General features: G+C 46.3%; 1 protein-coding gene across 4 annotated transcripts in view; it reads right to left on the reverse strand.

Annotated features, from left to right (window-relative positions):
* The window catches only part of CENPC (centromere protein C), a 1,220,926-nt gene that overhangs the window by 766,781 nt on the left and 440,651 nt on the right, over positions 1-13,494 (reverse strand). For all 4 annotated transcript variants that reach the window (XM_078676246.1, XM_078676245.1, XM_078676249.1 and 1 more), the window contains one exon: positions 2,608-3,575. In XM_078676246.1, coding sequence (XP_078532372.1) covers positions 2,608-3,575 — 968 coding nt within the window. The remainder of the gene's footprint in view (positions 1-2,607; positions 3,576-13,494) is intronic.

Consider the following 13,494-nt stretch of genomic DNA (forward strand, 5'->3'; position numbering starts at 1 on the left):
AAAATGCACGAGAGATAGATGGGTCCTTAATTGTACTAAGACTAGGGTTATACAATACAATTTAACACCCACATTAAACAATACTGCTATCAATCACCTATCTTTTGTCACACGGCCCAATCATCGATATCTTTTGCTGAGGTTCCAGTTAAAATGTATTCCTTTTCATGCTGGGTTTTCCTTCTAACGTTTACGTCTTTGATGCACCCCCAGCATGCCCCTGCGATGGAAGTTCCGCTCAAGGGGAACTCCACTTATTCTTTTGCAGGTTTTATAGTGAGGAAAGGAAAAAAAATATTTTACCACTCATGCGCACCCTTAATTTTAAGCAATGTCATCCTGCCCTTTACCATTTACAATCATTACCTGATTCCCTAGCTTGCTACTTCATAGCCTTGTTTTTATGTTGTGCTTTTAACACAAGAAAGAAACTTTTGAATTATAATTTATGATCTTCCCGCTTACGAAATTACAATTTTTATCCTGTGGCACTTATTTAATTATATAAATCTGAGGAATTACATATGAAATTGTATATTTGTATGATAGTTTTTTGAATACTTGTTATGCCATTCTTTAGTAATGATGAAATAAAGTGATTGTTTGAAGTGCTTTCTCAATAAATATTCAGTTCCTGTGCAGAGTCGGTATGGAGGATTTGACTGAGCAATCGGTTTTTATGAGGTATAACCATAAGCATGACAGGGCCATTGGAGATTTACATTTGGAGAACTGTATATTTTTATTTAACTTGTTTGCGTGATCTCCTGGTCTGCCAAACTCAAATGCATCCTTGCTATGCCGTTTTAAAAATATGTATGCATTGGATTTACAGTATTTATTTCTGCCATGTAGTAAAGAGGGGTGGCCAAGTAATACTCTGCCTGAGCATGGAGCTCCATGGAGTTTTTCAGTAGCTCAGCGAGTGACAACTCTGTGAGCTCTGCCAAGGCCTAATCACAAATCGACCTAGCTCAAGAAGAATGCAAGGGTTGAAAAAAATAAGTGAACATTTACAGCAGATTTAAAAGTTTTGAAGTTTAGGATGTTGGTATATGCAGCAGCAGAGTATCAACAGCTTGAAAACCAGCACATGAAAAGTTCAGCCCCGCCGTTGAAGGCACTGGAACCAAGGCAAAGTTTGCACAAAAGCAGAACTGTACTGTTCTGAAAGTTAACACTGAAGAGCAGTCGCCAGATGTGCCACACAGGGATGTCCAATTGTGTATTGAGCTCTATGGGTCAGGCAAGGAACTTTCATATGGATTCTTAGTTTAATGGGGGTGAGCAAAGAGAGCGCCTTACTTGTGACACATGGTCAAATTTCGAAAGACGTTTTCTTAGCTTGACGGCTATATTCTAGTGCAGTTTTAGCTTTAAAATGGCTTGAACCAGGAGGCCCTGGTCCCAGTAACATAGTGGTGAAAGACACCCAACGATACTACCTAAAGAAATGTCCCCATGAGGATTAACAGACAAGCATTCCACAAGATTTTACACTGCTCGAAATTATTTATCTAAATTGTTTAGATTTGAGGTTAAAATAAAGCTCCTCAACAAAAAGGGATCCAAGTTTCTTGATCTAACTTGACATGGTAGTTGGAAGGATCAAGTGGATAGATAGAAATCACAGGACTAAGAGTCCACAACCATTACCAGTTGCTCAATCTTGTCATCTTTCAGTTTAATGAAATTATTTGACATTCAGTTCTGTAACACCAACATACAATCTTTCAACCAGACGATGGAGTTAAATGAGGTGTGATCAATTTTTAACAGAATTTAAGTATCATCTGCACATAAGTGTTGCAAACCCAAAGGACTTGATCAGACCAAAATTGTGTTGGATCTAAACATTAGCACCAGAGAAAGCATATCCTTGAGAACTTTGCTCAGGAGGAAGACTTCATAGGGCTTGAAGAGGAATTACTTCTAATTGTGATCTATTATCTAATAATAAAATTAACCAGGATAAAGCCTTGTCAGCCAACCTCACTGCTTCCAGACAGTACAACAAAATGTTATGGTTGACTGTGGCAAAGGCTGCAGAGAGGTCTAAAACTAGAAAGCCCCCTGCCTGCTCTTGAGCCAAATGCGTTCGTAATTAACAAAGAGTAGTCACAAGAACAGATTCCATTATGAAGCCAGGGAGGAGGTCTGCATTACCTGTGTCAAGAGCTTAAGCTACCCAGGTGGCTGGCTAGCTAGCCAGCTAGGAGCAGCTCCATCACCATATCTACAGCTGGTAAACAGGCGATAGGGAATTTAATTTCAGCTCTGATACTTCTACACCAGCTTTTTACAAAAAGAGGGGGTGACTATCCCTCACTTAAGTAGTTGTGGGACCAGTTCAGCTAATAGTGGAGCACTGATAGAGGTCTGAATACTGTCACTACAAGTAGGAAAATTAAGCTTGAAACATTTATTTACTCCTGATCAATTAGTGCCGGGACGCCCCTTAGCTGGGGCAGCTGCGCGCTTAACACAATTATAACATAACATAACTCCTAGGAAAATGTACACAAGATTACATTTGGAAAGAATGATAACGTATTTAGAAACATTGCACTCACAAACAGTAGAATGAAACAAAAACGATTTTGTTACCTTTGATCTTGCCTCTGTCCTTTAAGGGTAAGTTTCTTGTCAATTCAAGTTCAGCTGCATTCTTGACAGGTGGAACTTGATTTTTATCTGTTTCGGACATAGAATTAACACTTTTATTTTTACTAAGAATATTGCTGCCAAGCATTTGACCACCGACTTGATTTACCAACTCTTGGGGTATATTTTCCTGCCTCTTTTCTGGTACTGGTTCCGCTAAAACATTTGTAGGCAGAGGTATACATGTTGAAAAATTCTCATTTGTATGTGTTTGACCCAAAGAAAGTCTCTCTTTAGTACAGCTGGCATTTTGCATGTTTATCACTGCCTTTTCCAAAGCCCCAACTTTAAATGCCTTTTTGGTCTTTTTGGGAAGAGTGGATGAAATTTTAGATTTTACTTGACTTTCATCTGTCTTCCTTTTAAGCAAGGCTTGATTCTTTGAAACAGGAGAACTACTGCATTCTTCAACCTCCATGGGAATGTTTGCTTCCATTGATACAGTCTTATGTGAGGGTTGTGCATCAGTGGCAATGACAGTCGATGAGTGGTTGTCATATGTTACACACGGCCTAACTACAGTCTGCCTGGCTTGTCGCTTTGTCACCTTAGCAATGTTTTTTTTATTTTGTTGCGGAAGTGAAGAAATGTCTTTTGCATTTGCCAAGGCTTGTACTTTTTTCGTTTCAATGGCTGTCTTTTTTCTGCTAGAATACTCAGGGGAGTTGTTTGGTGGTGCATCAACAGTACGCAAGTCTAGCACTTCAGTATCGTTCTGCTCTAGGTTTGCACACTTTTGTCTTTCAGCAGCTCCTGTTGGTTGTTTTGTAGAGGGCTTGGCATTCTTGAATTCTCTGTCCCACGATTTAAAAAAATAGCTACTCACTTCGTCAATTTCAAATTCTTCTTCCATATCATATTCAGTGGTTACAGGACGTGGAAGAGAAGAATGCAGAGTGTTTTTCGAAAGCCTTTGGGTGAAAAAAGAAAATAAAGTATTGCAAACCATGAAACGAACTGTATTAGTATTACAAAAATATTTATAACGATCCATTAAAGATCTACATGTCAGTCAATGAGAAAGCAGGAGTTGCCGCCTGATCACATTTTTAGAGCAGGAAAATCCAAATTCATGCAACCTCGCTCCATCCATATTCTCCCTGTAGCAACAACATGGACTACTAACAGACTAAAAGCAGCACTGGAAGCTTAATGATCTAAAAAATAAGAGTAAAAGGACCTGTGCATGGATCTCTGATGAACCATTTAAACGTTGCCCTCTTCATTTCCAATAATATTCTTTGTTAAATTTTAGAAGGCTGTATTTGGAGGTAAATATACAAATATGGGGGGTGAATGTAACAAACTCATGGACAGATCGGCTACATCCCTTGTCCCTGCCCCCTTGGAGTCATGACTGGTATGATTTACACATGGGCTGGGCCTCCTAGATACCTGGAAGGTCAAATCGTCAAACACCCCACATTATTCCTTCTCTGATGGGGGCCACCCTACCTTCTCCGAACTAGACTATGTCTTTGTCCCCTACAGGAAGTGGTTTTGGAGGAACTACCCAAGTGCATTTAGGTATAAGGATGTGGTAGCCTTTTAAAGAAGTTGAAGGTAGGAAACAGGGACACTGAACGGACACATTATTTAAAAATACAGTAGGGCATGAACCTTTTCCACTTAGCTGCATATAAGGCGTGAGGAGTGGGTTTTCTTGCTTCCCATAGGATACTCTTGAATTCCTCTAGGTTAAGGTACCCAAACTCTAGGAACTTAGGTGCCATATCAGATCTGGGTGTGTGAGTTGACCTTTATGCAGGGGTTGGAGGTCTGGCCTTATTAGATACTTTTTATGATTGACTGTCATCTCGAGGAGTAGAGAGTACAAGGGGTGCCTTGCTAATGGTAGGCACAAACAACTATGATGAGAGTAATGGAGATTTGCCTCATCTTTCTTGCCACACACAGGATGTGGGGTAGAGGTTGAAAACAGTAGGCAAATATCACTGACCATTTAATTCATAGTACATCACCCATAAACTGTGGAGGAGGATATCTGGCAGCAAAGCTTAGGCGGTTTTGGAAATGGTGAATAGGTCTCCCAGTGTCTGACGTACCTATGGAGGGTTTGGGGATGGAGTGCCTATTTATGGACCCGTTGATGCATCCTGCTGAGCAGGTCCACAAAACTGTTCTTCAGTCCTGGAAGATGCTTCCCTAATAGGAAAATGTTGCTTTGAGTTGCTGAATGCCAGATATGCTGTGTTAGGTGAGAAAGCTGAGGAGAGTGGGTCCCATGCTGCATCTTAATGTAGAAAATGGCTGTCATGTTTGATTCTATCATTTCAGTTGTCTGCTTTAGAACAAAGAGAAAGGCTCGGACTACTCACCTGACTGCTATAAGTTCCAGGGAGTTGATGTGGTGCCTCTGGTGAAGAGAAGCCCAAATGCTTTGAATTGTCATCTGGTGGAGGTGAGATCCCCACCCAAGAAGAGAAGTATGGGTGGTAATGGTAACCTTTAGAATGGGTCAAGGAAGGGTCTGCCGAGCAACAGTGTTGATGTATGCCCAAAAGAGAGAATTCTTGTCCTTGGTGGTAACCAACACTAGGTCCTCCTAATGCCCTTCTGTATTTTTTGGCCCACTGCCAAGAGAGGCAGTCTAGTAACAGGCGCAAGTGTAACCTGGCATGTGGCGCCATCAGTATGCACTAAGCCATCATCCCTAACAGTTTCATTAGATGGGGGACAGTAACATCACACTAAATCTGAAAAAGAAGCAACAGTGGTTGAAATGCCATCATCATCTGTTGGCTGGAGAATGCTTTGCCTTTTTTCTGCACTGAAGATACATTACTCTTTGCTAGGAGCATCTGCACCCCTTCCTCCAGAAGATGAAGGTGGACTGGACACTATGTGACGGCGGGGGTGGAATGCTGGAGACAGGTGCATGAGATTCAAGGCAGTACCCTTCACTGACAATGGTGAGGGGCCACCATTTCACTGCTCATGAACTGTACGACTGATCAAAGGCTGGCAGTGCTATGCGGGGTATTGGAATCTTTCTGATTGGCTGTTGCTTTTAGTAGTCTAGTAGGCCAGTGAAAAAGTCAGTTGCAAGGTAGGCTACCCTCCACTTTGTAAATTAAGAGAGGTGGAAATAATTGTAGTTAGGGTGGAAGCAACTGGCACAAGCCACATGTCCTACAATGGCACCCCCCTACTCGATTACTCCCCCTCACCGCCCCCTAAAGTCAGGGATTTGATTGGATGCACTCAAAGATGTAGACTGTTGGAGGAGGAAGGTGGGACATAGGGTCAGTCAACGAACAACTGAAAGCAATCTGTGAGGGGGTGGAGAGTAAGGAATATATGTTTGAGGGGAGGACTGCTCCATGTGTGACAGGAGGTGCAAACTGCGTTGACTTGAGCTGTCATATTGAGCTTGTAGTCCAGGATGATCCCTAGATTTCTTGCATAGTCTGTGGTGCTGGTTCTAGATCCGCCATCCACCAGGTGAAGTCCCGAGGGGAGGTGTTGTTGCCGAAGATCAGTACATCAATCTTGACAGAGCTGAGCTGCAGGCAGTTGTTGCATAATCCAGTATGCTATCAAGGCCATGTAGTTGGGGAAGTTGGTTCTGGCGTGGTTTGTCAGTTAGGGAGAGGATGAGTTGGGTGTCAGAGTAGGAGATGACTATGTCTTGTGAATGGATGAGGTTTGTGAACGGTGTCAAGTATATGTTAAACAGAGTGGGGCTGAGGGACGATGCCTATGGGACTCTGCATATCAAATTCTTAGTTTCTTATGTGAAGGGTGGAAGCCTGACTCCTGGGCTTCTTCCAGTCGTGAAAGGAACAGATTCATTTGAGAATGGATCCTTGCATCTTAATCTCATGGAGTCTTCTGATAAAGTTGTTATGAGAGACCATATTGAAGACCGCCCAGATTTCAAACTGGATGAAGGCCGCTGTTTCTCGTCAGTCCAGGAGGATTCAAATGTCATTGGTGGCCGCATTAAGTGTTGTTTTGGTGTTGTGGTCCGTTCTGAATCCTGATTGAGTGTTGTCCAGAAGACGGTGAAGTTCAAGGTGGGTTGCGAGTTGCTTGTTGATGGCCTTTTCAGTCACTTAGGTTGGATGGGGAAACAGGGAGATGGGTCAGAAGTTGCTCAGTTGTTTGGGGCGGCTGTGGGCTTCTTGATGAGGGTATTGATTTCTGCAAGTTTCCATTCATCCGAGAACGTAGTGGGCGTGATGAAGCTGATGATGTTTTGGGTCAGAGTGGTGCTGATTGGTGTTCCCAGGCTGAAGATGTGATGGGGGCATGAGTTCTGTAGTTGCTACAGATGTTTGCTATTTTGCGGAGGAAGAAGTTGGATAGTTTTCACAGGGTTGTTGGTGGGCATCCATGTTGGTGACAGTGGCTGAGGGCTAGGTGAAATCCTTAATGCTCAAGATCTCCTTGCAGGTTTTGGAGCTTTCTTCAAAGCAAGTCACTGGTGTTTTTTTCTTGGCAATTTGCTGATGATGGTCACTGAGGGCAGCCTTGTAGGTAATTCTTACATTGGTGTTGTAGCTGATTTTTTATTTCCTTCGTAGCTGTTAACAGTGTCATTTGGTGTCTCAGAGATGTTCTGTGTCCCAGCTGGCCTGCTTGTATGATCTACTATGGTTGTTGGGTTTGATGAGTGCAAGGGTGTCCATGCAATCTTGATCTAGTTGTTCAAGTCCTTGTCGAGGTTGTCTGTGGGGCCACTTTGATCCATGCTGAATGCGTTAGGCCAGTCTGCTTCTGTGATTTTGCCCTGCTGCGGCTTGGAATGCTGAACGTGGTAGAGGTATTGAATTGAGGTGTAATGATTTAGAAGTGGATGATGGAGTGGTTGGTCTATGTAAGTGGTGTGGTGGAATTGTATTTGCTGTTTCTGTAGCTGCTTATGGTGAAGATGGGGGTCCAGGGTGTGTCCTGAGAGGTGCATTGGTTCTGGGACGAGCAGGATGCATCTGATATTTCTCAAGCTTTAGAGGAGTGCTGTAGAGTAGGGGTCATTTTGGTCTTCCAGTTGAAAATTGTGGTCACCGAGGAGAATTTAGACTCCAGAGTCAAGGGTAAGACTAGGCGTAAAACTCCGCTCCGTTCACAGAGTTTGAAGAATTCGGCAACTCCGCGTTCTACGGAGAATGCGGAGTTACCGTTAAACTCTGCACTGAGTTTATTTTTCATCCGCGCGCTCAAAGTTCAGGTTTTTGCATGTGGGAGCGACATGCTGGGCGCTCGTGATCACCTATGAGATTTTCAGGGCCGTTCACGGCGCCATGAGATTAGGTAGCCAGCCGCACGGCTGTACGCTATCCGGAACGCGCAGCTTCCACCGCGGCTGCCATCTGGGGAAGATTCTCTCCTCGAGTAGCACCAAAATCCATCCGAACAGATGATTTGGAGTTAGAAACCGCCTCAAATTGACATTTGGCTGGTTTTTTTTTGCGCAAGGAGTCTTTTCTTGCTTTACTTTCTTTTTCAACTGGAAGGACGTGCCCCAAAGTCTCCAACTTTCAGTTCCTATCCAGCAGGCTCCTCTCAGTGCTTTGTCCATCTCTGGTCGCTTCTCATTTGGATATGGAGCTGGATCCCCCTTTGTGTCTGCTGCATTTATCCCATTAGATTTAAGGACTTTGTATTTGAGATTTCACAAGTAAGTTGAAAAAATGGTGTTTGTTTGATTTGGGCCATGTACCTGGATGTATATGTACTTTTAATTGATTTAAAAATATATATTGTGGTGGGTGGCCTGTTGTTTTAGTAGGAGCCAAGTGATTTCTATGCATTTCATTTTTCTTCTTTTGGAAAGGGAAAATGTTTCACAGATTACTACATTTTCTACATATTTTTTAATACATTTGAAATTTTGATTGAATTCTATGTGATTTAGTCTGCCAATTGGCCTTCCAGCCAGCAGGCCCAGTGCTAGTCATGGATGCACGAAATGAAATGGTTACTTCCCAGTAGGAGTCATTTTGCAGCTTGAAGAATTTTCTGGATTCACATGCTGTGCATCCTTCCGCCATATAGTGGTTGGGTCCGGAATAGTCTGGGTTTTTTTGGTTTTGTCCTGGAGGTCGACTTGCGTGGTAGCCATCTTCAGATTCTTTTTTCTGTTTTTCTTATGTTTTGTAATCCTTAATATGGTTTTGAAAAATTACTGGTGTAGTCCTTTACTTCCCCACTTGTTTGTTTTCCTTATAGGGTAGGCCGGTGGGTCGCATATGAATCCAGAAAACTCTTCAATCTGCAAAACAACTCCTACTGGTAAGTAACCATTTGAACTACAGGGACAGATACGCACTGTTGCAGAAAGCGCGGATATTGGACCGAATAAACTTCGAGAACAGCAGAGTATCCCTGTACTCGGACTACACGCTTAGGGTGCAGAGACAGCGCTCCTCCTTCTTGGCCGTTAAAAAGAAAGCTGAGGAGGAGCTTAGCGCGCACCCAAGAGGGTCGCGTGAGCTTAGAGCTCCCGGACCTTCGCCACCTCCAACGATTATCCTGTACCCTATCCTGATTTAGATGACGGGTTCTTATTGGCACTACCCTGCTGATCATTTATCCGTTTTCGGATTTCGATTTGAACCCCGGGAGCCGAAGATATGGACTTTTGAACATTTTCGGCCTGCTCCATGGTACTGCCCCGGGCTTGGTTTCTCTGCCAGCCGGATAGTAATTGAATAACAACGGCTCATGCGAGTCTCCCTTGCCCGGTCTTCTACTTTCAGTTTCGATTCTCGTGCTTCGACCTCTTTGACTTTGCCTTGGTCGCCCTGGTTTATTGCTTTATTTCTAACCACGCATCATCGATTGGCGATCCGGACTCTCATTGCTCCTTGCCTGGTGGTTGATCCTCAACCTATTCTCCAAGTTGCTGCGGGCGCATCGAGTGCAGCCATTCTTACTAGGTGTCAGAATACCCTCCGGGGCGCACAACCCAAAATGGCCACCAAGCCCGAGGGAGAAAAACGCAAGACCAGACCGGCAACTCGAGGAGGTCCCGTGCAGTCTAACGTTATGGACAGATATACCCTCGCTAAGGGCTCTCCGGGCGGATTGAATAAACCCCCGGCCAATTTGGGAGACGAATCCCCGATGGGTGAAGATCTGTCGTTGAGGGACGTCATGGGCGCCATTGCCGGGATGAAGGCCACACTGGGACAACAGTATGAAGCCCTGACCCACAAGTTGGACACGGTCGCAATCGATGTTACCCTGATATGGGCTGATCTTGCGAAGACTAATGAGAAGGTCAAATCCCTCGACCTGAAGACATCTAGTCTGGTTACCGACGTCTCCGATTTACAGGTAGAGGTCGGTAACGTGCGATCCGCCCGTGACTAACTCTCACGACGCCTGGACGATTTGGAGGGCCGTGCTCGACGGAACAACGTCCGTCTGGTTGGTGTCCCGGAGACGATGGAACCATCATCGGTGTACCTGCTGGTGGAGGACCTAGTCCTGAATCATTTAGCGCCCAAGGGCCTCAGCAAGTTTTTTGCAGTAGAACGTGCACACAGGATCCCGGGTGGCCAGCCTAAGCTGGGAGCTCCTCCGCGTCCCATCATTGCTCGGATCTTTAACTTTCGGGACAGGGATGCGATCCTGCAAGCTTCACGCATATCGGGTCCTACGGCATATGAGAACACCACAGTCAGCTTCTACCCGGACTTCACCCAGCAGGTTCAGAAGCAGCGACTTGGATTCCAGGGGGTGAAAAAGAGACTGAGGAACAGAGACATGAAATATGCTATGCTTTTCCCGGCCAGACTACGTGTGGTCTACAATGACCGAACATTTTTCTTTGAGCATCCTGGAGTGGCTAGTGACTGGCTGGACACACTGCCCCCGGGACGGGAGCAATCTGACCATTCTGGACACTCCGGTGGAGCAGAGAGCGGCCCGGTGGAGCAGGAATAGGGGGCGAAATCGGCTCCCGGACCAACGTATTGACTTTCGGCAGTGGTTTGATGCTATGCTACTATTGCTTGCTACTGTGTTGTCTGAATGGGGTGTGGGTGGGGGTTGGGTGAGTCTTCCTCCTCTGGGGTTCTTTTCGTAGAATAGTTGTATGTTAGGGCGACAGGCACACTGCAAGTTGGGGTGGCTTTTGAGTCTTACGCAGGGGTGCGGGGTGGGGGGTATGATGTTTTGGGGGGCTGAGGGGTTACGGTTTGCGTTTCTTTGTTTTAATCAAGGCATAGTATCGATGATCTTCTGTTTTACAGTGTCGCGTCTGGTGTGGGGGGGGACTTGGGGTGGCCTCTGGGATGGGGGGTAGGGGACTGCGATTACTGTGTTGGAACGTTAATGGGTTGGGAGACAGAATTAAGCGGGGTTTAGTTTTGCAGCTACTGCGACGTCTGTCCCCTGATGTGGTTTTGCTTCAGGAGACGCACTTGCTTGGTAATACGTGCCATGCAATGAATAGGCGTGGCTATCGTCTCATAGCGCACTCAGGTTTCACTTCTGGCTCCAGGGGGGTGGGCATTCTGGTTCGGAACTCCCTCCCTCTTGCCGTTGACGACATTATCCTGGATGATAAGGGACGATACGCCGCCATTGTGGGGCGCTGGGAGGGGAGAGTGGTCACTCTGCTCTCGGTCTATGTACCGCCAGGCCTCCCGACTACTACCTATGCCGACCTGGGAAGAGTGATCTTGGGAGTCCCCGAGGGTCTGCTTGTAGTGGGTGGGGATTTCAACTCTGTAGTGTCTGGGATGTTTGATCGTTACCCTCCCCGTGACATCGCGAAGTCTCAATCCTGGTTGGGGGACTTCCTGGAGGCATTGGGATTAGTCGATTGCTGGCGCCTGCATCACCCTGGGCAAATGCAATATACTTTCCACTCTGGGGCCCATGGCAGTCTTTCGAGACTGGACTACGTGTTGATGCCCTCCTCCCAGGCATCCCTCATAAGGGAGGTGAAACATCTTGACAGGGGTATTTTGGATCATTCCCCACTGTGGATGGTTGTGGACGCACACCTGGGATCGGAGGGTAGGGTGGCCCCGATCAACCCATGGTACCTCCGTGATCCCAAGGTCAGAACGGAACTAATTAAAGCGATTGATCAATACTTTGCTGAAAATGTGGGTTCTGTGTCCTCTTCTGTCTCATTGTGGGAAGCATACAAAACTGTAATTCGGGGCCAGGCCCTCTCCTCGATAGGTAACGTTAGGAGATGTAAGCGGGAGGAGGTTGTCCGTCTTGAATATGAAATCTCCGTTCTTGAGGGGGAGTTGGAATCTGAGGTCTCCCCGGAGAGGCTGCACCTTTTGGGTCTGAAACAACTTGAATATAGAGCACTGGTGACTGACGCTGCGAAAGAGATGGGTCGGGAGCAGCAGGGACGTTTGTATGATGTGGGGGATAAGGCTGGGAAATTGCTTGCTTGGTTGGATAGGAGGGAATGTGCGAGTCGGGTGGTCCCTGTTATTGTTGATGTGAATGATGTGAGTATCACTGACCCTGCTGATATTGTTGCATGTTTCGCTGATTATTTTCGGGCAGTGTACTCCCCTGTGTCCGATAGACCTGAGCAGGACTCCCACTTGCTTCTACGCGATATCTCGCTGCCATGCTTGTCCGACCCTGAGAGGGATCTGCTGGAGGCTCCGCCTACGGTTGATGAAATCGCGATCGCCATCCGCTCGATTCGCTCGGGAAAGGCCTCGGGCCCTAATGGGCTTCCCATTGAGCTTTACAAGCTCCGTCCGGATGTGATGGCACCGTATCTACGGTCGATGTTTTTAGAATCACTGGAGACGGGCTCCCTTCCTCCTGACCAGAGATTGGCCTCCATAGTGGTTATTCATAAGGAAGGTAAGCCACGTGACCGTTGCGACTCCTTCAGGCCCATTTCTCTGATTAATGCTGAACCGAAGATCCTGGCCAAAGTGCTCGCCAATCGTTTGGTATCTGTCATAAGCGATCTGGTTCACCCGGACCAGTCCCGATTTATACCACACCGCAATACGGCACTTAACCTTCGGCGCCTGCATGGAGTCCTTGCGCGAGCGGAAACTTTGCGTGAACCGGCCATCTTGGCGTCTTTGGACGCCACCATGGCGTTTGATACGCTTGAGTGGCCTTATCTTTGGGCGGTTCTCTGTAAATTCGGTTTCGGACCCACTTTTATTAACTGGGTGAAATTGCTCTACACTGACCCTTTAGCCCAAGTGGTGGTGAATGGGCGTGTCTCGACCTCCTTTGCTCTCGGTAGGGGAACGCGTCAGGGCTGCCCTTTGTCCCCACTCTTGTTTGCCCTCGCTTTGGAGCCGTTGGCGGCTTGGTTGAGATGGGAGCCATCTTTGAGGGGCATTAGATGGACTCCGGAGTTTGAGGATCGTATATCTCTGTACGCAGACGATATACTCTTGTACCGTACGTCGCCTCGGAAGTCGTTGATCGTCCTTTTCGACGTTTTGACTTCTTTCCGTAAAAACTCCGGTCTTGTCATCAACTGGTCCAAATCTTGCATCTATGTCCTCTCCGGCGAAGCTCCTCTCCTGCCACGTGGCTGTCCTATCTCGGTGGCGCTGGAGGGATTCAAGTACCTGGGAATCTTTATCACCTTGGACCCTGTGCTTCGATATGAGCGCAATTTGCTGCCCCCTCTCCAGCGCCTCCGTGCTGATGTTATAGCGTGGGGTAGGCTCCCTCTCTCTCCTCTGGGACGAGCGGCGTTGTTTAAGATGATGTTGCTCCCCCGATTTCTTTATGCGCTTCAAAACACGCTTGACATTGTACCAGCCGGTTACTTTCGGGAGATTGAAAGTCTACAGCGACAATTGATATGGGGAGGCCGTTCTCGTATCGCCCTTTCGAAGC

The sequence above is a fragment of the Lissotriton helveticus genome, chromosome 2_1 (genome assembly GCF_964261635.1).
Source record: "Lissotriton helveticus chromosome 2_1, aLisHel1.1, whole genome shotgun sequence".
NCBI lineage: Eukaryota > Metazoa > Chordata > Amphibia > Caudata > Salamandridae > Lissotriton > Lissotriton helveticus.